Raw genomic sequence first — 26,775 nt, forward strand, 5'->3', positions numbered from 1 at the left:
GTATCAATTTAAATTATTTTAACTATGCTTTCTTGCTGTCATGAAAAATATGTTGGCAGTAATATAGTATCTAAAATCAGTGGGAATTTTGATTTTTAGAACATTGTGGAGTTCATCCTTGTATCTAATACATTGATCTGTTAATTCATGCAGACACACTCATGCATTTTAACACAATCTTGTGATTCTCAGATTGGGAAAACATGATGAAACATGACTTTAAACTCTTTTGCATACAACTTTTATTTGATGTTTATTTTATTTGCTGACAACATCCACATCCATGTGCTGTGAGCAGCCCATAATCACAGTGAAGTATAAAACACATTTGAGTTTGTTGTGTGCAATGCATTGAACATTAATGGAGCAGTCACGTCATGACTGCAGGCTTGATGTGGTTTAAAAAGCCACAGGAATTTGTGCAGTGCCTGGTGGTAAAACACTGTTTAAAACCAGGGCTCTGTTCTGTACAGTGAAAGGTTGAACCTGTTGGTACCCTTGTGGCAAGGTCTGAAACTGCTGCCCCAGCTGCAGCCATCGAGCAGGGGTGGGATTGTGGGGTGGGGATGGAGCTGGCAGTGCAAACATCCAAACAAATATCCATGCAAACAGAGCACTGAGGAGCAGCCCAACAGAGGCAGGGCCAGCAGGACTCAGATGAGCTGAGAGCTCAGATCAATCACAGCTCTGCTGTCCAAACAGGGACCAAAGTAAATCCTGTAGAAACCACAGGACCAGGAATGTTGTGTTCAAAACATGTCAGACACAATGGGAAATAACTCTGTTGTCTTGCTGAGAAAAAGTAAAAAATGATACTGCTTTATTTTGTCCATTGAATAATTATGGTAATAATTTTTCTGAAATTCCTTGCCTACAAATTCAACAATGTAGAATACATTCAAGAAATCAGAGCAGCATGCATTTTCCATCTATTTGATTTCATAAAATTACTTCAAAATTTGCATGATAATTTATTAACTTCATGCGTGTAAAAAACTTTACTTGGAGGAGGCCTATAATTGTGAGGTGGGAAAATCAGACAGTAAATTATCTCTACAAAATTTGTTTTATGTGTGAAATAAGCAAAGATATGTATCCTGTGTATAAAATAGCAGTTTATTCTCAAGAAAAGGAGCCTTCAGTGGATTTGCAAAGTTCTAATGCAAATAAGAAATACATGCCCACTGAAGTACCCTGAAGTGGTTTATGATGCAGAAAGAGTAAAAAGGTTTTAAACATGGTTGGTTGTTTGTTCTTCTCCCAACTGCTTTGTCAATTTCTTAGTTTAAAGGGTATAAAGTATGTAGAAACAGAGATCACATTAGATATTCCACAGATTCATACCACTGTGGCACTTCATGACCTAAAAAATAGAAATCCTAGGAAACAGAACCTTTTAATTTGGAAAAGACCATTGAGTCTTACCATTAAATCCTATTTATTCGTGTCTTCAACTGCCCAGTTTTGTCTGCATGTACAAGTGGTACAGGATTGCACCTTGCTCTTGTAATTTTTTGTATAATGCAAAAGTTATGGAGAAAGTTTTAAAAGTAACCTAGCTGCAATAAATTGTTCAAGTTTGCTTTCAAGTTTGATTTTTTAAATTACTGTACAAAATTTTTATATTGTTTTGAGAATTACCCTAAATGGGCAGCTCCTCTTTTTTGTCACCATTCCCAGTCTAATTCATTACCTTTGGATGGGGCATATGGTAATTTGTTGGGTCTCTGCTGTTTTTCTGTGCTACTGGATAGATCTTTCTCTTCTGAACTTGTGCCTGAGATCAGTGGTCAGAAGAAATAGATTCATTAATAAATTTTATTTCTATTTTCAAAGTATAGTTGTCTGAACACAATTTTTCTCTTTTCTCCTTTTTTTCTTTGCCTTCTATTATAGTTTAAATGACTTGGAAGGAAAAGGTTAATATAAAGCCTATTGTACATTGGTTAGTTGTCTTTATCAAGGCACTTTATCTGGAAAATCCCTTTCTTTGTGTTACACAGTATGAAAACTCAAGCTTAATGAAAATGGAAAATCTCTATCAAGGAATGTTGTCATTTGGCCAGGAAGATCTTTTTCTTCTTGACCAAGCTGGCAACTCCTCATTAGGCTACTAAACATATCGATGTCCAGACTACAAATTTCAAGATGGGTCAATTCTGAACAGAAAGGTTGAGTAGTTTTTCCTGTTAGGGGTTAAGTATAAACCCCAGCCTGGTTTATAGTTATAATGAAAACCTGTGTATGCAAAGGACCTCGAAAAAAACATTTTCTAGAAATCTTCTTGTTAGTTCAGAGCTTCTCTCCTTTGTCACTATGAAACTCTGGGCACTTACCCAGTGAAATTTGCTTCATGAAAGTGTTTATCTTTATAAACTCAGAACCTCTGTACATCAGTGGGCATGGAGCAAGAGAGAGAGCAGGACACTGCCCAGAGCTCCTGCAGAAGCAGCACCAGGAGTTGTTTGGATCATTAGGAAGGGACACTGTCTCGTGCTCTGGCAGGTGAACATGGGCAAGAATTCCAAATCTTACTCTCTGAAGTGGAATTGAGCAACTAAAACCAGGTCAAAAAAGGATTTGGCACATCTTAGGCATCTTAGAGGGAATTTGACCTTCACTCAAGATGGGGGGAGGTGGGAAATTTCTGTAGTCAATCAGGTGAGGAGGCGGGGCTGAAAGTCACCCCACCCATGTGGGCTGGTGACACTGTTTGGAGTTCATTACCTCATTCTCACCTGGCTTTAAGATGTTTACAGATCCCCTGCAGCAGGAGACTGGGTTTTAAAGATATAAAATAGTTACCTCAACTACCATTATTACCTAGTACTCCTCAAGTTACTGTTATTGGTAAAATCTGTGTGACACTAAATCTTTGGTATCTAACAGGACAGCAAAACATGTAAAGAAAAATGTTTGAATGACTTCTTTTTCAAACATTTCTTTACAACTTATAGACGTCCTGACTACTTTAAATTGTTTCTTAGTCTTGAAATGAACTAATATTATTCATTCAGCTATTTTGAAAACAGCGTTTTTGCTGTGGTCAAATATTGCTAGGTCCAGCTTCAGGGAGGTGGGGGAAAGAGAATTAAGCACACATCATGTTATGTTGGTTTGTTGACCCTCAAACCTCTGAACTGGCAGTGTTTGAAAGGGAAGGTGTAACTTTGTCTAAACTCTATGGTTTTAAAATGTAATCAGGAATTGTATAGCGTGGCTTCATCTACAACAAAATTATTCTGTACTTTCAGTCTTTCCAATTCTGGCCTTTGGTTCTGCTGCACAGGCAGAACAAGGCGTCACATGAAGTCATTTAGGGGGGCAACAAAGCATTTTACTTTCTGTATTTAACTAGGAATGATGAATATTTCTTAGAGGTTGAGAAAATCCTGTAACTTTAGTGCTGATCCATTCTATCACCCTGACTCTTGTCTGCATTTCTTCTGGGTGTGAAAACCATCTCCAGCAGAGGCTGCCTCTCTATGGGGTGCATGGATAAGTCGTTGTTTTTCTGGATGTTGTTCAGGCCTCTTCCTTTCACTGTCTGCACTCTGCAGCGCCTCAGGAGAGTCACCAGGATTGCCTTCATCATGACCATGGCGATGAACTTGCCCACGCAGCTCCGGGGGCCAAACCCGAAGGGCTGGAAATAGCGGGAGGGGACCTGCAGGAGCAACGTGAGGAGGAAACTCAGAGACAGGCTTTTCTTCTTAAAAGCAGTGAAAACAATGATGGAAACTGGTAGTAGATATTATTGCCAGTCAATATTATTGCCAGGCCTATCACAAATCACAAATGGGACGGGACTGCTGGGAATGTGCCTTGAGTTGTTGTATTTTCCAGCATCAGTCTCATTGCATGGTTATGACAGTGGGAAGATGCCAGCAGCTCACATCCCAGGCAGCAGACCAAGAACTTAATGTTACAACTGACTTTAGAAGTTTTTTGACCAATCACACATAGCAAAAGCACATTGACAGTAGTTCTATCCAACCCCTATAAGCACGTGTACTTTTGGTTAAAACAATGCTTGCTTATTTCAAATACAATACCTGCTTGTAAGCCTTAAAACACAACATGCAGAGCTCCATTATCAAGCTTAGAACTTCCTAATATTTCTCTAGATATATATACTTTTCTGCAGCTTAGGGAGCTATTCTAGACCACCATTAATACACAGACCATTGTTCTATTTGTCCTTTTCTACTTCTTACGTAATTTTTCTGCTGACCAATCTTATGGCTACTGCTTAACTCTAATCAGAATTCTGCTGTCTCTGAGGCCTGCCTTTTGCAGCTTTCCCAAAATCCTCTGATTTTAAGGATTCCCACAGATATATTCTGAAAAACTTGTGGAAATAAACTTTTAAGAGTAATTTCTCATTTCACACTGGAAATCCCAGACCCACCTGCAGGCACTGACAGAAGTGTGGATCAGCCCTTGGAAATTCAGAGGTAGCAGGGATTGTTCAGTTAAACAATTGAATTCTGCTCATGTGTTTGTCTGTTTGTCCTGGGAACTACAGGGATTTCACCACAAGCTGTGAAATGGAGTGAAGCCTCTGCTCTTCAAATGCATTAAAGTTCATTAAAAAGTTCTTCAGAAAATGTTCATTATAAAGCTTATAAATATCTGAAATACAGGCTGATGCGTTGTCTAATGATAATCACTGAGCCATACGCCTACTCCATTTGTAATTATAAAGCTAATATTTCTGAGAACTAATTTGTCATGAAATTAAATGTTAAAATTTTTCGTATTTAATAGAGAGATAACACAAAGCTATTGTCTTCTGCCCTGGCAGCTGAAATAGGAATTGCAGGATTCCCAGGATTCCTGAAGAGTCAACAGCTAGTTTCTGCTACCTTTATTGCCATTGAATAGATCAGTTAAAAAGAAAGTCTGGTTATAAAGAAATTATTTTTCTTCATCTGTGTAACTTCTTTTTAAAAAAGTGAGGCATTAACCATGTTCTGATTTCCTATTTAACAAGAATGGAGTAGAAACCATATATTTATATCAAATCATCTGGAAAAAGTGTACTGTTTTTTCTTACTTTCAGGCTGACAGAAGTGTTCAGTTTAATTTTTTTTGAAATAAACTGAGCCATGCTTTTGGAAAAATTATAGATAAATACAAGTGTTTATAACACAGAGCAAGTACAGCAGCTGGCAGTGCAGCACAATGGCAAATGCACAGCCTGTGAAAATGGAAAAATGTTTAGATTCTAACAATGGCATCTTATCATAAATAATGCTGTGGATTGCTATTCACTTAGAGAACTGGAGGGAAATTGTGCCTGCCAGAATAATTATGTGGCAAACAGAATGCATCAAGTCAGATAGAAAATGTGTGGTTAAATATTTGGTCAAGGGGAAATATTTTTAGTAGCAAAATGTCCTCGTAAATTAAGCAAGATATCAATTTTTGATAGAAATACTTGGAATGTAAATAATGGGTAGCAAAATGGAGTCTATTCACAGGGAATTGTAATTTTGATAAACTTCATCACTTACTCTTCTTGAATTTTCTGCAAAAACTTTTTTTGAGCTGTTGTTTTTAATGTGGTTTGCAGGATTTGCTCAGCAGTTGAGAAATATGAACCAGGTGGATTAATACTCATTTTTTGTGTGTGTTATATTTGATATGCTTAGCTTTTTTGGTAAGAAATAGTTAAACCTTAGTTTTTTTCTGGCTTGAGCACTTTTTTTTTCTTTCTTAGTTGTTGCTTCAGGTGTTTTAATGGTGAGTCCATTTTAGGTGTATCAAAGTATTCTGTTCTTTTTTAAAGCTGAAATTGCTGCTGTCAGTGTTCATGTGTGCAGCTGCTAACATATCAGTGCAGTTTTAATCTCTCCAGGTTATTATTGCTGAACAAATACAGCTTCACAAAACCAATTGTTTAATCAGTAATCAGCAGAGCAGAGGTCTGAGTAAATAATCTGAAGGATGATTTGAACCAGTGGGGGATTACAAGAAGAAAAAATATTCACATATTGCTTTTGATTGTAGTTCTCCTGGTAGTTAGAAGATAACTTCATTTGAAATTCAGAGCTGAACGGGAACTTAATTACTCAACATCTGCAGTATTGAGTTAGAACTTAACATTTTCATTATGGTCTATAAAATATTGTTAATTTAAAAATAAAAAAAAAAGAATAACATGGGCATTGGATCCCCAGTCTCTCAGAAGTTACTGCACTGCTTCACCTCTCCAGAGAATGCTCAGCCCTGTGGGCTGCTGGCATGGCTTTAGCCCCATAAAACCTTTTTATTTTGTCCAGTGCCAGGGGATATAATGGCAACCGTGTGTGTCTGACAAATTTAATCAGAGATTTTTAATCAAAACTGTTATGTCTGGAAAAAACTGTTTTCTATGTTATGATTATTTTTTATTTAAAAGACAACTTGACAGGAAAATATCTGCCCAGCTCTAATAATAACAACAGTAATCAGCAGGTTGTATGGCTAACTTGGCACTTAGACAAAGGGAAAATAGTCTTATGGTCACAAAGTTCTTGAGAAAAGTAAGAGGAAGAGACATTAGCAATAAATAATATCCAAATTTCTGTAAGAAACAAGATGGAAAACTTACATTTTTCTCAAAATTTTCAAGAGAGAACTCGTTTGGCTTAGGGAAGAATTCGAGTTTGTGCATGCGGCCGATGTTGAGGATGATGTTGGTGCCCTTTTTCACGGGGTAGCCATCAATGACATCGTCCTGCAGTGCTTTCCTCATGATCAGGTCCACCACTGGCTGGTATCTCATGCTCTCATAAATAAAATTCTCCACAGTTTTTAAGTTTGGCATGTCATCACTTTGGATGTCTCTGTCGCCTTGTGGAATAGAGCAGATGGTGAAGAGAGTAGTTGGTTAGGAATTTAATAACTTCATAACTTCATTGTACAAATATCAGAACATTTTGGGAAGATTATTGGGTTCTGAAGTAGGAAGGATCCGGCAGCTTCTAAGGAGTTTTGTGTGGCCTTCCTTATTGAGGAAATCTGGTATATTGTTCATTAGTGTAAATCCTAGTTTATTAATTAACAATCTTCTCATCTTCTTATCACTCTTTGTTCTTGTCACCAACAAAACTCTGGGGGTCTTTCTTTGGGTTTTGCATGAGAGAGCAACAAGGAACAACAAATTCATCTTCCAGGAGCTGACAGCAAACAGACCCTGGGGATGGTCTGGAGCTCATTCTGTAGGGATGTTAAATTTCCTCCGTGTGGTGAAGCCTCACCTTAGAGGGCAAGGCTTCAGAAAGAAGCAGGGAAAATGAGTGAGTGAGTACTCTCATGAGGACAGTGCAATGAGGATTATTAAAAGTACCTTAGAAAAAGAGTGAAGGACTTGTGATACATTTTCTGGTGTTTAACAGACCAGAAGTAAGACTTAAATAAGAGTGGATGAAATTAGTTTCTATATTGGTTCAGCGTCAGGCTTTGAATGAAGGCTAGAGAAGGGGAAGAATACAAATTTGGAATATCTTGATTGTGTTTTGAATAGTTAGTAATTAGTACTTAGAGGAGGCCAATTTGAGATCAAAATGGATGACAGCAGAATATAATTTTAATTTTGTCTAGTCTTTTCCTTCTGGAGTTATAATGAAACTTAGAGAAGTTCTCTATTTTAGCACAGAAAAATACTGGTGATTAGAATTATTTGAAACAAGTGCCCCCTTTTGCTGTATCAGGGTAACAGGAAAATAATTTCAATTAAACTTCAGGTGAATGCTGATATTACTGTGGTTGCTGAGGAGAAAATATACCACATTTTTTCTAATATATTATCAATTCTGATGATTCCTATTTTATTTTATAAATTTCTCACATTTTTTCATTTGCTCTTTAGTATAATTTTTTACTTACAATAATAGTTCACATGTTTTACAACAAACACTTCTGTTAGGAGAAATTGCTTAAAATTTTCAGATTTAGATAAATGAAATTAGATCACTGCGGAAGCAAAATTATATTCCCACCTGACTGGCTTTGCAGCTCATGCTTACCCACAACAGCTTCAATTTCTCTCATCATCTCCTCTTCCACTGTGGGGTGCTCTGCAATCAGGATTAGCATAAAGAAGAGAGTCACAGACAGAGTGTCAGGAGCAGCAATCATCATCTCCAGCACACACTGGTTCACGTTCTCAGCAGTCAGATCCCCTCTGTTCTGGAAAAAAAAATAAAATAGGAAATTTTGGAGAAAATGTTGATTGCTGACCTCTGACGCCAACAAAGGTCTTACAGACTGCACAATTTCTGCACAGTCTATCTTACACTAAATAGCATTTCTTTTTTGTCTTTCAGAGAATGACAGAAAGCTCATGTTCTGATGGGTGTCTTGCAGGAAAGCAGAAATCTATGTTCTTAGCTCAAATTCTTTTTAGTTTGTTTCATTTCCTCAATGAGTTTGTGAGCTGTCAGAGATTACACAAGGTAGGAGTGATATAACATTTGAAACCTTTCCAAACAAAAGGCAATATATTAAATAATACATAGGGGTTAAAAAAAGACTGAAGGACACTCAGGGATAGATGCAAGAGTTTTAGGGATGTCGTTTAAGCCATGAGATAAATATGACAAGCACCTGATCCTGAAATACAATATTCTTATGTGAGTCACTCTCAGGGACTCCCCAGCACCAGCTCAGCATCGCTTTATGATATGTGACTTTTAGAGAGGCATGTGAAGATTAAATTGCAAAGCCTGTGTTCAGGAGATTGTCAGAAAAACCAAAACTTGCCATATTTTGAGTAAATTCCCAATACCTGTGCAAAAATCAACTGGGATGCAAAATCCATGTGTTCATCCAACTTTTCCACAGTGGAAAGCTTTTGTCTTTTCTGTTCTATTAAAGTTTCCATTGCTCCTTTAAGATCCTTGCTGAAAAGAGATTAAATGCAACATATTGATCAATATCTGCACCAGAGTATGACTAGAAATGCAGAGATATATCAAGAAAAGCACCTAAGGATGGCAGAAATTAAGTATTCCTAAGAATAGTTATATGGTTCTCTGCAAAAGTAGTAATACTTAGGCAAAGTGTGTTTTCTTATTATTCTTAAATAATTACTTGACAGTCTGGAATGAATCTTAATCTCTTTTTATAGAATAGACTGAAAAGGAGGGAAAACTGTCTATATACACTATTAATGAATAAAGGTTTTAAAGATTTATTACCATTTCCAAAGAATTATTTTCTTTCCTTGTATGTTATATTGTGTTTTATCAGTAAGTAAAATGAATTTAGAGAACATAAGGGATGGCTTTTTTAGACAAGTATTAGAAAAATTGTTGAAATGGATTATCACACTGACCACCAAGTTTTAACTCCTAAATGAGTGGTTGACTGAAAAATGCATGTTGAGAAATACAATAACCAGAAATTGTTCAAGGTTTAACTCTTTGGGGTCTCTACCCTGAATACAGATAGGTTTCCTTGTTTGGATGAGCTGCAACCTGCTCTGATTGTCCTCAACTGGACGGCAAATAATCACTTCATCCATACAATGGCTTTGCCTTGTCTGAAGCAAAGTTTAGTTTCACATTTGAATGTGCATGAACTGATGTTTTGGTGAATAAATTGGGACTGGATAGACAAAGCTTTAAACTGGTCCCAGAATTCAGCTACTTGTACCATCAGTGACAAACCTGCTTCTGTCTTGGCTCTGTGGACAGGGAACCTCAGCAGCCCCTCTGCAAGTGTCAATTTAGTTTCCTAAAGGCAGAGGAAAGATCTGATTCATTTCCCTTGATTTCCCATCGAGGGAAATGCTTTTTCATAAAAAGAAAGAAAGACTCTTATGCAATCGCTCTGTACAACGGTTGATACTCACACTGCGTCTTTGTACTTCTTGCACAGCCAAGAAATCTTAAAAAATATGTCAGGCTTTAATAAAAGGGCTTGCCAGGCATCGAAGTAGTTTTGAATCTTAAGCACAATGGCATTTTCTGTAAAGAAATTTTAAAAAAAAGGTCATTAGTCAAGTAAGGTAAATCTTTCAGAAAATTAATAATAAGGTTGGGTTCCCTACTCCACTAACTTCCTGGGAATCTGATAAGCAACTGGTAGGTAACATTTGAAGCACAGTGTAAGAAAGGTCTAGATCTTTGCAGAAACTCTTGGTAACTTGCTGCAAGGACACAGAGGTGTGTCAGCCAGACCAAAGAGTCTCCCACAGGAGAGCAGAAGCAGAGCTATTGCAGATCACTGAAATGGGCAATTTAGACATCCTGATAATATTACTTCTGTTATAGGCTGAAGAAACAGAAAACATAATTTTTTAGGTTAACTTTTTAGAGCAATCATTTAGTTTGGTAGAAAGATTTGATTCTTGCATGAATATAATTTAATATTGGAATTGTACCAAATTGGTGCATAAACATCTCTTCAAATGGTACTATTCATTAAGGTGGGTGACAAGCTAATGCATATTTTTGGTCATGTAAAACTTTTTTGTAACTAATATGATACTAAATCAATTTCAATTATTTATATGGTGATACAAGGGTCTGTTCTTGCTCTGTTTATTTTGAGACAAAACAGCTGAGCGGTGTCAATGGATTTTCCTTGGATATGCATTTCAGACCCATCCTGTGGCCCAGAACTGGAGCTGTCAGTACCATCCAGAGGGACCCCGAGGAAGAGCTTGTTGGAAGTGTCGAGCATGATCCTCCTCATGAGGTTGAGCACGTTGATGTTGCCCAGCTCTGTGGTTTCCTCCTGCAGCTTCTCCAGGTGCTCGATGGTTGACTCCACACAAATCGCGATCATCCGCACCAGCCCGGGGCCAGACAGAGCTGGGACATTTGTGCAAAAGCACAAAAGGTTTGTTAGTTTTTGTACCTTCTTTATGATGCCTCAAGTGGTGATAGCAGTGTTGATGAAATGGAAAATTGTGTCAGTGGCTGGTGCAAAACCATTCTGGAGCTTCATGGTTTATCGTTCTTTGAAAGGAAAATACGGGGACAGATTGTAGCAGCCTGAATAGCTGCTGGTATAGTCCAGGGTAAGGAAGCAAAAAGGATCTTTGCTAGGATGGTACAGGGTAAAGAAACAAAAAGGATTTTGCTGGTATGGTGCAGGGTAAGGAAGCAAAAAGGGTCTTTGCATAATATCCTCACATGTTTTATTCAGTCGTGAGGTGAAATATTCAAGTCCCCACTTCTACACACAGAGGGTCTCCCTTACTCTCTCCAGGGGCCTGGGGGCTGACCCTGGTCTCGGGGCAGTACAGAGGTGAGGGACAATCAGGGAAATGGGAAGGAGTGGCTCAGGGACATAGGAACAGACACAGGAACAGGGCAAGGAGCCAATGGGGTCCAACAGCTTTTTGAGGGAAGCTTCTCATGTCTCCCTAGAGCAGGGAATGCCACCCTATGGTCTCCAGAGTGGATTTCAGACAAACAGCAGCATTTCAGGGAGGGCTGGCTCTGTGTGTGTCACAGGGATGCAGGGTGTCAGTGCACACTGGTTACCTTTGGTGAAAAAGGGTCGAATTTCTTTCCAGTGAGCTGGGTTGTTGTTAAATATGATCCCATTCTCGTACATGCCAATGCACTGCAATCCAAGCTTGCTCCCAAACCGAGACACGTAATGCCAGTGCTTCATTACATGGAACACGCTGGAGGATCTGAGGAAGGAAGGAGGAAAAAGCCCCCAATAAAAGAACTGTTTCATAGACTAAATACAGCATTTGTATGCTGACATTCTACAGTTGCTCCCAAGTGCTGACTTGCATTCTTAATTTAGCAGCAAGCACAATGCTTAGCACGAAATGTTGTTCCTTTTACATAATTAAAAATCTTTTACATAATTAAAAAATCTGATCAATGCTTTCAGAGTTTATGTTAAAGCAGTAATTTCTTCTGTTCAGATTTAAACTATTTTTCAATTAAAATGCAAATGGTTAATGAAACATTTTAAGCTATATAATGTGTATACATAGAAATGTGTAGATATATGATACACTTAGGTAGAGCCCAGTGTCAGATATTTCAGAGGATAAGGTGAAATATTTGATGTGTACTAAATTACATCGTTACTGTTGTATAGTCAATGCTATGTACTCTTTTGGAGTTCTTTGATCATTCTCAGACACATATTGAAAGCATAAAAACACATGCATCACTTGAATATGCATTATCATAGCACAATGGTATGTATGGGATAAATAATAAATATTCTTAAAGAGATGCATAAGGGAAATCCATGATATGCATAATTGTATTTACCACCACCAAGATTAATTTGGTGGTGCTGGCAGATAGCATTCTTGCTTTAAGATATAATTCCCTTTAGAGGGAGCCAGCATTTCAGAAATGTGCATGTGATGAAACACTGATCAAAGGAAATCCAACCAAAAGAAAGAAAATCAGATCAAAGATTTGAAATGAAACAATATGCTTCTTTCTTTACTGTGTAGTATAGTCTATGGGCCAAACCCCAGACTAGTAACATGGGTTTGGTTTATTTTTTCAGTCAGATTATATAAATGTGGCTTTTGCTATTGACTGCGAATATCCTTGGTTTCACAGTTTTTCTTCCTCCTGTCCCACATGTCTCTGTGCAGGAGACACATCAGAATGTTTCAAGGCAGGGTTTTGTCAAGTGACCTTGCATAAGGAGGTTTTCCTTTTGAAACTATCTAATGAAGTCCTCCAAAAGAGGACTTTTGTAAGCAGCTATTGTAAGCAAGACTGCAAGTCCTTCTCTCTGAGCATTAGCACCTCAGTATTAGGTTTGATGCTGAAAGTTCAGATGACATTGGTGAAGAGAGATGACATTGATTTTCTTGTGCAGAAGCCAGGTTATGTTTAGTTTTGCAGTGAATTTAGGATCCACTGAAAATTTTATTCTATGTTCTTACTTTAAAAAAAGTTAATGATTTGTCTTCTAGGTATAGCCAATGATTTAATGCCAGAAATGTCTGAAAAGAAACAATGTATAGACTGTAAATGTAAATCTGAATGTAAATCTGGCATTGTTTAGCAGCACTCCTGGTTTATTTCTGATTAATTGGTAGCACAAAGACAACTATAAGAGTTGGTCAGAATTTCAAAGCTTTCAGAGCATTATCAGAACATTTTACTGCTTTAGTTGATATTTGTAACACCTTTTTAGGGTAGAAATGTAAACAGTTTTCTCATCATGATAACTTCTTTCTGCTGAGGTTTAAATAGAGATGAAGCTGACTTGCACCATATGGCAAATTCTGCTATTATTCTCTATGCTGCTCTTCTTTCAAAGGCTTTTACTTAATGAAGGTATTAATTGATTGACACTGTTACTTAAAAGGTACTGATTCTTTATCAATTACATGTGGTAAACCTTTTACTGCTTTTTTTTTCCTTTTTCATGGCATGAGTTGTAATAATCCAATTTAAGAAACCAATGGAGCTAATAAAATGATAGGCTGAAGTTTAGCATTACATTTAATACTGTGCATAATTGAAACCTATGAATAATCCCATTAATTGTAGTGGAATTATTCCTAATACTATAATGCTGTATTTGCTTAGTTAAGTCACTGAATTGGAGCCATAACCTTCAAGCATTTACTTCCACTTTAAGGAGGAATTTAGAAACACAGAAAATGAAAATTTTACTTAACATATTGCTGTAAGCCTAGATCCCTAAACTGAATATTATGTTTATAATAAATGGATAGTAAAATAGATGGTAAATTATTTCTAAGATTGAGCCATAGTACTTTCCTATCCACAAAAAAAAATTAGGAGAATTCACCAAAATTTCAACATCAGAGTCTTTAAACAGACACAAGATTAGAAAAAGGTCTGTGAATAGCAGAAAGTAATAGGCTTTTGTTAGGATGTTTTTTGAAAATAATAACTTCAATTCTGCTTTAGACTAAAGTAGCAAAGTGATTGTAAAGACATAAAGCTTTTCAAGTTATTAAGTATAGAAAATAAGGATTTACTTGCTAATTATAAATGTTTCTTCACCGCCGATCCAAACTCTCACAAACTCTCCGTATGTCTTGTTGTAGTAGTTGCAGGCATTCCCTACTCCCATCCAGAGAAATCTGCCATGAGAGATGAGGGGGCCGATTCCCATGCAGTATCCTGGCCCTAGGAAACAGGGGAGAGAGGGTTGGTCTCAGCAGTGCTCACAGACAAGAAAACACCTTGTGAAAGGAGGTTTCACACACGGCAGGCACAGCCTGTGCTGGGCAGCTCACACAAACTGTCCTGCTCTGAAACTGTCTCAGGAGCTGCAGCTGTGCTGCTGAAATCTCCCTGTCTGAGAGGCCTGTCGTGCTTTCAGTGGCACCTACAACAAATGACATTCTTTGCTGCTTTGGACAGCTTCCAGCTGCTGCTTGCTTTTGGAGGGACGAGGGCTCCATCCTACGAAGAAGAAATTCTCTTGTAGGCAAGAATCTTTTCCCAGAGTTTCTTCCAGGAGTCACTGTACCGGTTTAGGGTTATTCCTGTCCAACACCTGTGAGAGGCTGTGCACTGCTCTCCTCCATGCAGCAGGGTGTTGCATCTGGTGGAAAATAAGCTGAGCCATTAATGTCTAAACAAGCCCCCAGAATGTTCCAGAAGGGAAAGGAGATTCGATGTTCTGTTCTGGAGGGTTTTCAGTGCTAGAGATAGAGAAACATTGATAACCTACTAAAATCTGAACAGCTTCTTAGATAACTGTTTAGAGTCGAGGTAATTTAGAGAGACTTAAACTTTAAAACATCCAAAAAGTAGTTTATAATGTGCATGAAAATGAGAGTTGTAAAATAGAATGAAATAGCTGAAAATCCTGAGTTGTAAAATAGTATTATAGCTTTCTAGCATACACAAAATAAAGCTGAAGACGAAATGTCATATGGCCAAGCCATGATTATAATGGAAGTTCTGAACTTAGAATAAGCCTGATTTCCTTTACCAGGAAATTTTAAGAATCTGTATTACTTAAACTGATTCATTACAAATTTTGTTGTCATGCCATGATTATTCAGCATTAATTTGGCACTTAAATTTGAGAAACAAACAAAAATTACTCTGAGAACTTTAATGTGGCAGAAGGGCTAAAGCTGACTTACCTGGTATTGATGAAGTCTCTTCATGATTCCATATGAGGAAGAGAAAGCACATGAGGATGAGTATGGGCACAGTGGCCACGGGCATCGTGTCTGGTACCAGGCTGGTGATGTTGAAGTGCATCGGGTTCAGGCTCTCCAGGACCATCTCTTCAAAGAGGTTCTGCTTTGCTTCAGAAAGAGAGAGAGAAGGGGAGAGAGGCAGAGGCTGTCAGTTGTGTTCAGCTTTGCTTGGTACCTCTCACCTCCTTTGTAATCCCTACAAATGAGCAAATCCGCTCTGGACGTGGCTTTATAACCGGGGCACTGCCTGGAGGGATTGCTGGGACAAGCCTCATCACCAGTCAGAAGAGACATGAAGCAGACACATTTTTTTGCTTGGGAATAACAAAGGTTTTCTGACCTTGATGTTGAGGCATAGTTTTGGATATTTTGGCTGTCAGACGTTTTATCTCTGATATCGGCTTCGCTGGCCAGCACTGAGGTTTACTCCTCGCACATCTCTAACCAAAACACAAGAAATTAAACTTTCAGCACATGTGCAAGCATTGAATGTGTTCACTTGCCAGCTTTTGTCTGTCTTATTTAGCTGTTCCCTTCCTGCATGCCTGTAGTGCCAGAGATCCTGAATTTCCAGAATAACTATGGTAGTTTTCAATGATTCAGATAAAGTACCCCAGAGCCACAGTTTTTGTCTGAGACATGTATTATAGCTTTTTTTTTACTGCCAACCTTTGACATAACATAATGAAATATGATGTAAAGCATTTTTTATGGTTTTTCTCTTAAATACTTTGAAAAATATAATATATACTATAACAAACAGGGTCATAGATTATCTGTTGCCATAATTTTACTCAGGCTGTAACCAGCACTCAGCACAAGAAAGAAAACCCAAGGACAGCCAACAGGTCTCATAAAGAAAATAGAAGGATTATCTCAAAGGTTTTTTTGCATATTTTTAAATTAAATAGTAAAATATAAGAAGTTAGGTTACCTGGGAAGGAATATGTGTGAGGAGGAATGTGAGTGAGAACTCATTTAACCACAGGAAGGTACTGCTTGAACATTCACAATATTTTATTAATAAAACATCTTAATTCTGCTCTGGCAATAACTAAGAAGAGATTTGTTTTGTTTCTTCCTGCATCAGCATTTCAAAGTTGAAGGATCTATTTACTTAGCAGAAGCTTTTTAGATACAGTTTTACTTTCAGCAAGTGCTTTCTTGTTTGTTTTTTGCTTTGGCTGAAAAAAGTGGAACTTGCTCTGTAGTGACTAGCAGTGCTATAATTATGTTAAACTAAGCCAAGAATGGGATAGATGCTTTCTGGATAGGGAGAATCCTGATGTGTATGGTCCAAGGAGGAAATGTATGGAGTGTAGGAAGGGAATATGGGAAAAGGGAGCAAGCAGTGGTTTAAAACCTTGCAGGTGCATGCAATGCTCCCTTTTGTGTGTTTTGTGTCCAGGCTTCTGGGGTTTTATGATCCAAAATGACCAAAGTGCCAGGTGACCTTCCAGAACCATCCCTGGTGTTGCAATGGGGAGCAGCCCAGCCCTTCTGAGGGTGCCCAGGGACAGGAACCACCCTGGACACCTCCAGCTGTTCCATTGCCCTGTGACTTGTGAGAAACAGCTTTGTATTCACAAGCGTTTCCATCATGTCATGCTATTTATTATGAGTGCTATTCCTTACCACAACAAAAGCATGCCTGTGTATATGTGAATGTTTTATCAGCTTCTGTCCCTTTCACTAAAATGAGTTTACAGCATTATAGAGGGAAAAAACCACACTTGGGGTACATAGTTCCATTTTAATGTTGCTTTCTCCCTGGATCTGCATAAACTTCATGTTTTTACTCTATTGCCACAGATAGGCTCTGGTGTACATTGTGTTTTCTGTTTTTTTTAATTTCCAAGATATTGTGGTGTGTACTCAGTAGTTTCAGTGCCTCACATTCCCTGTGCAGACAAGCGTGGAGCTGGTTATGCATTTGGGTGCTGTGAAATAAACCAATTTCTTGCCTCCCAATGTGGATGTGTGAATATTATATCTGCAGGGTGAGCCCTGGTGGAGTTGAAGGCCCTGATATGTTTGCACAGTGTACTTTGCAAGTATGAGTCTCCCCCTTCTAGATCTTGTTCAGCTCTTAAATACTCACAGCTCAAGTTTATCACTGTTTTGCCAGTGGAATGCAGACAGGTTTCTGTTTTTTCAAAATATACAGATAACAATGGACTGGGTTTTAGATTCTTGATTGCCCCAGCTTCATGATTTTACAGTTTTTAGTAAAAGAATTTTTTCTTTTTCTATGTCCAGCACCTTGCTGTTACATTTATAATTTCAACATCCTGGATTGTGCTGTCATGTAGATAAAAGTACTAAAGGCAAAGTATTAGGTTTGAATATTTTATACACTCTTGACCTGATCTTAAACCGTCTTTAGTCAAAGTGGCTTCTCAAGACTTAAACAGTTGACATTTCCTGTACTGAGGAATTCTTTGCTTCATTTCAATGTGTATTAATGAAACACACTTTCAGGGCTTGCATTTTTAACCTCGTTTTTTTCACTGCAAAAGCCAGCTGGGCCATGAAAAATTCACCTTAAAGATATTTCCACACAACTCCTTATCCTACTTTTTATGCATTTCATCTTTTAAGAACTGCCCATGAGTGAAATCTCTCCTCATAAAAACTCAAACCCATTTGGACAGTAAGTAGTCACTGAGCAGACTGAAAAATTTAGGAATGGAACTGAGTTAGAGTGCCCACTGTGCATAAGGAAGGCTTCTCTAGTCTTGCTCATTTTGGCTTTTTTGCTGTAAGTAATTTTTTCTTTCCTTGCAGTTGGTTGAGGTGGCTCAGATCAGAGTGGTTTGTTGGTTCAGATTTTTATTTATGGGGCAAAACTTTTAAAATCCCATATCCAGTGGGGGAAAAGAGAGTCATTGTAGGAAAGGGCTTTTGGGACAGAAGAGATGGATGTGCCCAGGCTGTCTGGCCTGGCAGCAATGACAGATCTCAGCACCTGGGAAAGCAGCTGCCAGCAGAGGGCCTTTGAGATTACTCATTTTTGAGATTGGCTGCAAGGCACTGGGAGAATGTTCTAGCTTCTGTCAAATGTTTTCTTGCTAAAGGTAATGTGATGAATGATGTCAAGGTCCACAGTAAGGAGAAAAGCTCATACATCTGTATGACAGCTGGATTGACACCTCTTATTCTGGTTACAGCTTTGTGCTTAATGACTCTGCAAGTAAAGGAGCAAATTCATAAAATCATACTATAGAATTGGAGCTCAAAATCTCTCTTAATTTTGAGAAGGAGTTCATAAAAATGCCTGATAACTCTTGGAGAGCCATTCTTGTGTCCTGGAGTTGCTTCCTTTGGAGTGGTACTTGTGTGAGGAGAGAAAAAAATCTGCTACTTAAAAATTCCCAAGTATTAATAACTTGTATTAGCAGCATCTGAAGCAACTTTTCTAGGTTTAAACAGTTTAGGAAAATAAGCAGACATTTCACACAAACCTCATTTTGTTTTAAGTATCTGCTCCCATTGTACCACAATTTTTGCCATTGTTGGTATAAACTGAAGGAACACAGTACCTCTGGAAAATAAAATAGTAGGTTTTAATTGAGTTGAAGTGGATTTTATCACCAGGGGTGCAGCCTATGTCACATCCTTGATGGAGGGATTGTCTTGTTTCCTTGAAAGGCTGTGGGCTGACAACACATCAGGAGACTTTTTAAACTTGGGAGTGCTCACCATTCCTTGTGAGAGGAAAATTACCCTGTAAGCATCAGGCTGCACATTTATTTAGTGCCACCCTGCATTCTGTGGTCTCTTCTAATTGTTCAATTCTCTCAGAATGCAACGTGGATGTCACTGAGGGTTTTTCCATCACCATTTATTGGTTATCTTACATTGCACTCCTTTGTGACATTTTTTTGTCTTTGGTACACAGTACTTTTTTCTTAATGACTTTTCATTTGTTTTATTACTTAATTATTTTTATCACTTAATAACTTCTCACTGTGTTTTAGTCACCTGATCCTTTGCATCTGTCAGACATCTCCCATTACAGGTGGGTTTGCAGTCCCAATGTGCAGAGCTGACATTTTAAATTTGGGTGTTTTCATTACTCTGCTTCTGCAGCACTCTGCCTTCTTTAGGAATACTTTCTACTTCTAACTCAATCCTCTGCATCTCAAAAGGAAGATAAATATAGTAAAATGTGAAAAGGAGGCAATAAACCCCTTTTTCAGTCATTCCTAGAGTTTAAGCCAGTGGGCTGGAATTTGTGTAGCTGTAGAGGTCAATCCCATCTAATTACTATGGAAATGTATTCTAGCAGTGTTGAATGATTATTACAGCCTAGAAGATTAATCCTGCACCACTTGATTACTATGAAATCTAATCTAAACAGCACTTGCAACTTCATCTGTTGTTTAGGTTAGAGGAGGGGGAGGAATGGAGAAGGAAGAGATGACAGCTTTCAGCAAAGCTTGCAGGTGGGAATTTAGTAATGACCATCCTGGCAATCTAAAGGGGCTCTTGACAAGTAAATGAGGAGGTAGGAGCCCAAACTTGTGTCAGAGGGCAAGGGAAAGAGAAAGGCAGAACACAACCATGATTTTGTGGTGTTGAAAAACATCTGTACTGTGTGATAAGAAAAATTGTTACATTTGATGCCTCTGCTATTATATTGAGTTTTATTTTTTAATTCTGGTGAGCGTTGTTATGACAGGGTTACCTTGTTTCACAGCTGAATAGGATCTGTCCCTAGAACCTGCTTCTCTGAGATTAAGTTCTGTCAGCTGCCTTTGATAGCACTTGTTAAAATGCTGCTGCAGAGCTACAGGGCTGCTGGTGGCCACAACTTTATCCACAAAACTCAATTTCTTGTCACCCTTTTCTCTCAAGGTCTACAGTGAGTTCCAATGTGCCAAGCAGTTTGGAATGGCAAACTTAAAATTACTGTTGTAAATGTTGACGTTCCTACTGTCTGGAGTCAGTTTGGTCAGTTTTCTTAGCACCACCCAGTACTGGCATGTGACTGGAAATTAGCTGGTCACTAAACACTTTTCCAGAAACAAATACATTACAAATATCTTCTATAAATGTAGGACTCCATTTGAATACTAATGGAGTTCTGTTGTAAGAGCAATGCCTCTTTTTTGCCTTTATATGGTGGTTGAGGTGTGATTTGGAAAAATAACTTGTCAGTTTTAGCACTTTTGTGAAAAGGTCTTGTTGCCTATGAGGCACCACAATGTCCATGAAAAGCATCGCCCACATGGGATGGTACCAGGGTTCCTGTGACACCAACCATCTCCTGAGCAGAGCAGGGCACCAAAACCAGCTGGGATGTGCAAACCTCTGCAGGAGGGGCAGGGCTGGCATTTGCTTCATCCCAGCCTCGAAGTTTCATTGCAGCACCACAAGGTCTAATCAACTCAAAACTAATCAGAAAATGAGTCGTGAATGGCAAATGGAATCTTTCTATAGTGCTTTTGATCAGACTCCTTGTGGCTGTGGCAAAGCAGAACTGTTTGAGAGGGTTTTCTGTAGATAGCTGCTGTCAGTTTACCCAGTTACCACAGGGTAGGTGTTTTGTTTCTAATTTCTCAAATAAAACCCAGCTCTCTCTACCATATTCATGTTTCTGCTGTTGTACTTTTACTGCTGGCAAATACCTTGATCAATTTAAGCAAAAAGTTAGTTGACACAGAAGGGATGACTCTCTAAGAAATATTAATTAAATTTTTGACTTTTTCCTCTGGCATGACAATTCTCAAACCATTCTTTTTGCAAATTACTTTATTAATCAGATATTATTATGAACTGAGATATAGCAGCTAGAAGAAAGACAGCACCTTTCCACAGCAAGCACCAATTGAGATATACCAAGCTTTGGCTGAATAAAAAAATCCCCAGGGTCAGTTCAAGGATTGTTCTACCTGAGAATTTTATCCTCAATTTATTTTAATCTTGCATTTTAAACCTCACTGACAATCAATTTTTTCATGCTGTGACAGTGATGCTTGGAAATGTCAGTTTGTCCAAAATTCACAACTTCCCAATTAATTCTACATTGCTGTGCAGCAGCAGCTGGCAGTGTCTGTCCCATGCTCTGTATTCCACCAGAACTTTGTCACGGTACACATGAAAAAATCCACTTGAGAGTCAAAAGTATTAAATCAGAAACCACAGAAACACTGAAAAGGTTTGGTTTTTTAATCTATGGGGTCCACATCCATAAAAAAACTGAAAAAATTAAATATTTTCTGATGTAATGTAAACAGCTTTGAAGTGTATTCACAAAGTGAATACACTTTCTTAGGATAACTGTTCTGCAAGAGCACTGTGCTGTTTTTTAGAAAAGAAACTTCATAGAACATTTGACAAATATATAGCATATTGCTGCTGTTTTACTACCAAGAATTTGGCCAAAGACCTGCATATTTTCTGCTAAAAAACCCCTCTGTTTAGGTAGTGACAGCATATAATTTACACAAAGATAATTACAGTAGCAGATCAAAGCAGCTCCAGAAGGCATACTTCCCACTCAAAACAAAAATAAATCCCATTTATTTCATGTCCTACCCATGCAGTTTGAAGAAAAATGCCAGAATATGAATTGAAAAGGTACCTGTGTCTTCTTGTCACTTGTGGGTTTCTGCTGGAGGAGAGCGCTGTCCTGGCTCCTGATGTGCTCCTCTCACAGGTCTGGATAGGTTGTCTGGTGATCACTCCCCGTAGCATCTTTTATGCAGGTGCTTCTTGTTGCTAAGAGATCAGTTGCTTGGAGATGGAAGTTTGTTTATTGTAATAGATCAGGGGCTGTAGCTTTGAAAAGAAAATTTTGTAATTTTACCTCTACAGCTCAATGTATCTGCTGCCAAACAGCCAGTGACAGAGATACACATGCCTGGGGCTGATTAGAATTGTGACTGGAGAGTCAAACAGAGAATTAAACAAAGTTTATAGTTTGTGTTTAGTGGCTCTGAACAAGGAAACAGATTTGTTGTTAAACTGGAGATACAACTAGCAGAAATTATGTGAACTCTTTGTCGTGTGTATCTAAAGGTATTTTCAATTCCCAACAACAAGGAAGTCCAAATGTTTTATTCTAAAATATGAATGTATTGTTGTCAGTGACATTGTGTAAGGACACAATCCTTCACTGCCATTGCAGAGGACTGACTGCTGTCATACATACTTTGGTATTTGCTGTTCACTCTCTGCTCCCAGCTGGTTTGATAACTCCCAGAATGACTGTACAAACTACGGCTCGTTTCTCTGCTTTGTGGTTCTTCTCCTTTTTGCTGTAGTTTAGGGCAACTCAAACAAACTGCCAATTGTTTTGAGGGACTGCATTATGTGATTACAGGAAACATTAAAGTAATGTCTGAAGATCTATAGGAATAGGTGTTGATGATGTTAATAGAGGAGACAAACACAGAAGCATGAATAAAGTGCTTGTGCCTGTTACTGCTTTGAAGCAAGAGAAATCCAAATTGTCTCAATGTCAGCATGGGGAAACCCTTGGCTGGCTCAGCTGCCTCTTCTGTAAGCTTACCCCATGAGTCCAAACAGACTGTTCTGGGAAATTGGTCAAAATAATCTTTTGTTTCTTAGTACTCTTTAGTTGGGAAAATTCAATGACTCAGTTCTGTTTCCAGCAGGGCTGTGTTGTGTCCTGTGGCAGTAAGACCCTGGGCATCTGTCATGGTTTGACCCGGAAAGCATCCCTGTCTTCCACTGTCAGGCCACAAATGTAAAAGTCTCATAAAATGTTTTCATTCTTCTTCTTTTGAAGAAAGAAAATTACTTTTGAATTCACTCAAGCTTTAGCATTGGCATTTCTATAATAAGAAAACCCATCTGATGGGGCCTTACACTTAGAGCACTGGGATCTCACTTGGAACAGAAGGTGTTCAAGGCTTTTGTCCAATAGTTCCAGTGGTGGAATCTTTTAACTCAGGCAAGGATGAAAGAGACCTATAATTTTTCTGAATGCAAAGTCTCTTTTGAGAAACCTTTGTTAAAGTAAATAAATAATGCAGACAGTTTGGGGAGAATAAGGGCTGAATTCATGCACAAATTCTTGTGATATTACTGCAGCCCTGGGGAAGATTAGACAACCAGAAGCAAACATAATTTCAATTGGACAATTGAACTCTTCTTTTTCCATGTGTACACACCTTCCATGTCTATTTATTATGCAGAGACTTGTTTGCAGTACAAGCAAAAGTGGGCAGAACTTCAGTTCTGTTGTGTTCTGGCTTCCACCAGTGGCATAGTGTCTGATATTCTGAAAGCTTTAAAATTACTTTGTTTTATTTCAAGAAGACACAATACCTGGTTGTAACTTTTGGGCCTTCCTGAAAGTTTAGAGCAAAGTCATGCATTAGCTTTTTTTCCTTTTCTTTTACTACCAACTGTATATTCTTACTGCTTGTAGACTAGGGATATTTACATTCTGGAGGAGCTGAGGTTTGGGGCTGGTTTTGGTCCATTGCATGAAGCTTTTCTTATAGATGGTTAATGTGGGCAGGTTAATATAAGTGATCAGTTCTGAGGCAGATGGATAATTGTTCCAGAGACACCAAATTAAGAAAGCTTTGTACAAGAGAGCTATCGTAGAAAGTTTCCAGCTCTTCCCTGTGACTTGGAACTGGTTTATGGCATTTAGTGTGGTTGTGGTTCCAGCTGCTGAGAAGAACAGCAGCTTGCATTTCTGTGCTGGTTTTCTGGTTGTGTTTTCCCTTTGTGTTCTGTGTTTTCTCAGAAGCCAGACTTGGTCCTTGTTGCCACTGCAAACACATCATTATCATTGGTTTTGTATTCTGTGGAGGAAGAAGGCAAAGGGAAGTTCTGACACTCCCAATGCTTTTGTGGTTGCAGCCACCCCTCACTGATGGTTTGTTTTTGCTTTATTGGTGATGGTCAGGCTTTAACATTGGAGAGTGACTTGGCTATTGGTGAAAGAGCTCTCAAATGCCTTGCTTTCATTAGTGATAAATTGTAATTAAAACAAATATTAGCTTTGTTTGGAAGCACCTAAATCCTTAGATATTCTTAATTATACATGCACAAAAGAAAAGATTTAAGTATTCCTTTTTAAAAGCTCATCAGAATGATGAGATTAGTGAAATACAAAGTTAATATAAAGAGTGTGAAACAAATTCAATTTTTTTCTTGGTCAACAAGTGTTACTTGAAGTTTAAGGGGGACCAAGAATGGCCAGTTTCTCACACAAGCACATTTTTATTTCTTGCTCCATGATAATTTATTTAACCAAAAGTACATGTCTAAAAATGAAAAAATCTGTAAAAGTTTTTGTTGGAGCTCCTTCTTCTGAGAGTGCTATGTATCTACTCACTGATACAAAGAATTTGTGTATGAATTCAGGGGTAGGAAGCTGATTAAGATGGTCATGAAGTAGTCTCAAAATGGGTAAAATAGCATGAAAGTGATTGTTTATATTTAAAGTAGGTTTCGTCAAGACTGACTTTTGTGGGATACAACTTTAAATCAAATAATATTTCCATATACCAGACAAAATGTATCTTTCTCTCATGCCAGAGAATTCCTGGAACTTTGCATAATGCAACCAGAATGATTGGACTTGTTGTTCACTACAAAGGTCTATGTTGAATACTACAAATTCTTCAGAGCCTGAGTAGGCATTCACTGAATTAACAAAGTTGGGTTTTATACCATTAAACAAAAATAAAGCAGGATTTTTTTTTGTTGTAAATATTTCACAATAGGCTGTTGAGAGAAAATGATGCAAAATGCTCTTCATAGCTGAGCAGAAGGGTATGTAACCTTCTAGAGACCCTGTGCCTCCTATGATAACATGATAACAGTTGGGTTTTAGTCATAAGGGCTTCATTCTCCCCTAGTTACTAGGTAGAAAGAAAATTACTTACATTAAACCAGTGGCAATGAAATCACTGGTATAAGAACCAGCATTATGAAACTGGTGAGATGGTGTCAGATCTTAATTCTTTTTATGTCCTGGTGGTTTCAATGCAGTCTCAGAGGTGTGAGGGAAATGCTTGCTTTGCCCCAAGGATGCACAGCCCCTGGTGAACCTGTCCCTGTTGTACCCCACGATGTGTGAGCAGACAAAGCAAGGGGGAGCAGAGACATCTGTGTGAACAGAGCTGTCAGCACAGGCTCCTGCTGCAGATCCATGGAGATTGTTGCTCCATCCTGGATATTGGACAGAAACAGATGCCAGGTGGGGAGTTTAACCATGGGACAATGTCTACTCTCTTTGTGCCTTTCCTTCTCTATATAAAAGTAAAGGAATCTAAAATGGCACTCTTAGACACCCCTATGTTTGCAATAATGGCTGCCTGTCTTTCCTAGGCACTCAAAGAAAGACCTTGTAATTTAACCAGATATTTTATTCCTTCTTTTTCTTTTAACTTCCCATGTGTGCTATTTTCCTGTTACCCCTAAGTCAATTATCAGTTACTGAGAGAACTGAGACTATTGCAAGTGCCTGTCTTCAAATACTTCCAGTGCTACTTTCTAATTGGGGTGTGTATCAGCCAGGGGAACAGGTGATGTTCAGCCTGTCAGGTTCTCTCACTGGGGAGCAAAATTGTCCAACAAACACATCCTGTATGTATAAAAACTTATCAGTTCCTGAAAGTTGTGTCAGTGAACTGCTTGCAGATTTTGAGTCTGTTTCAGTCCACTGTTGTTAAAGAACTAGCGAAGCACAAAATGCTGCAGAATGTTTGCAGACAATCAGATTTTAGCATTTCCTTAATTTCCAGCCACGTTTCCAGTGCTGCCTTGTGGGGGTGCCTGGGTGCTGCTTCTAAACAGCTCCTTCACTTGGCAGCATCCTCTGCACCCTGAAACCTGTTCATGTCCCCTCCATGGCTGTTTCTTGTCATTGTCATAAACGCACCTTTCAAAGAACAGTGTGCACACAGGCAGGTGTATTTTGAGGGATTTAGTCACACAATATTGGAAATCACTCATTTCACATTTTGTATGTGAATTTTTCTTGTGCAGTGTCTTGTAAGGAGCTGTCTTGTTTGACCTTTCTAACATTATATTCAGTGCAGGGATGGACTTTTTTGGCCTCACAGCAGAATTTTCTTAATGCAAACTGGAGTTTGGCTTTCCTAAATAATGCCATTTTAAAAAGATCATTGAAGTACTCTCATATCAATGTAATTGGTTGAACCCATTTATACTGCCCATATTTTATCTTTCCTGCCCAGTTTCAGAGGGTCTATACTGCTTGCAGTTCTAACATCAGCCAGATTTGGCAATTCTATTTCACAAATCTTCACAATTCTCTTTCTGGCTTATTGTCCAAACCCCCAAACTTTAGAGTGCGTTGGGAAGTGTAGGTGCTCAATATCCAGAGTGTCATGGTCAGCAAATTTCAAAAAAGAACGTTGGCTCTTATTCTGGAAGGAAAGAAAAGCTTTAGGAGAAGCTCATGATAGTGTCAGGTACAAAACAATCCATAAGAGCCTCTTGAAATCTTTCTGCTTCTACTGCCTAGAGACAGGTACAAGTCTTCAGACACCACCTTTGGGTACTTGGGGCTTGGTGTTTATGGTTTTGGTGGGTTTCTTTTTGATTGTAAATGTTGTTGATGTAAGGAGCTTTATAAAAGGTGTTCCATGTGGCTTTGAACACTCAAAAAAAATCTCTTCAGTGAT

At 38.4% G+C, this 26,775-nt stretch overlaps 2 protein-coding genes across 5 annotated transcripts in view; one reads left to right on the forward strand and one right to left on the reverse strand.

Moving 5' to 3' along the window:
* Positions 1-26,775, forward strand: part of GLDN (gliomedin) — a 94,186-nt gene that overhangs the window by 39,353 nt on the left and 28,058 nt on the right. For 2 of the 3 annotated variants that reach the window (XM_064721763.1, XM_064721765.1), the window contains exon 1: positions 10,701-10,836. The exons of the other annotated variant lie outside the window; for it this stretch is intronic. The gene's annotated coding sequence lies outside the window, so the exon portion shown is untranslated. Of the gene's footprint in view, positions 1-10,700; positions 10,837-26,775 lie in introns of those variants that run through there. 3 annotated transcript variants of the gene reach the window in all.
* LOC135452040 (aromatase) lies at positions 251-21,799 on the reverse strand. 2 transcript variants are annotated; one of them, XM_064721758.1, is made up of 10 exons: positions 21,720-21,799; positions 15,071-15,238; positions 13,949-14,099; positions 11,487-11,641; positions 10,632-10,808; positions 9,845-9,959; positions 8,777-8,891; positions 8,016-8,178; positions 6,599-6,840; positions 251-3,667 (listed from the first exon to the last, which is right to left on the reverse strand). In XM_064721758.1, exons 2-10 carry the CDS (start codon positions 15,213-15,215, stop codon positions 3,401-3,403), a joined length of 1,530 nt encoding a protein of 509 aa, XP_064577828.1. In that variant the 5' UTR covers positions 15,216-15,238; positions 21,720-21,799; the 3' UTR covers positions 251-3,400. The 2 variants fall into 2 exon arrangements, with proteins under 2 accessions (XP_064577828.1, XP_064577827.1); XM_064721757.1 differs by having other exon boundaries at positions 7,989-8,178.

The sequence above is a fragment of the Zonotrichia leucophrys genome, chromosome 10, assembly GCF_028769735.1.
Source record: "Zonotrichia leucophrys gambelii isolate GWCS_2022_RI chromosome 10, RI_Zleu_2.0, whole genome shotgun sequence".
NCBI classification, from domain to species: domain Eukaryota; kingdom Metazoa; phylum Chordata; class Aves; order Passeriformes; family Passerellidae; genus Zonotrichia; species Zonotrichia leucophrys.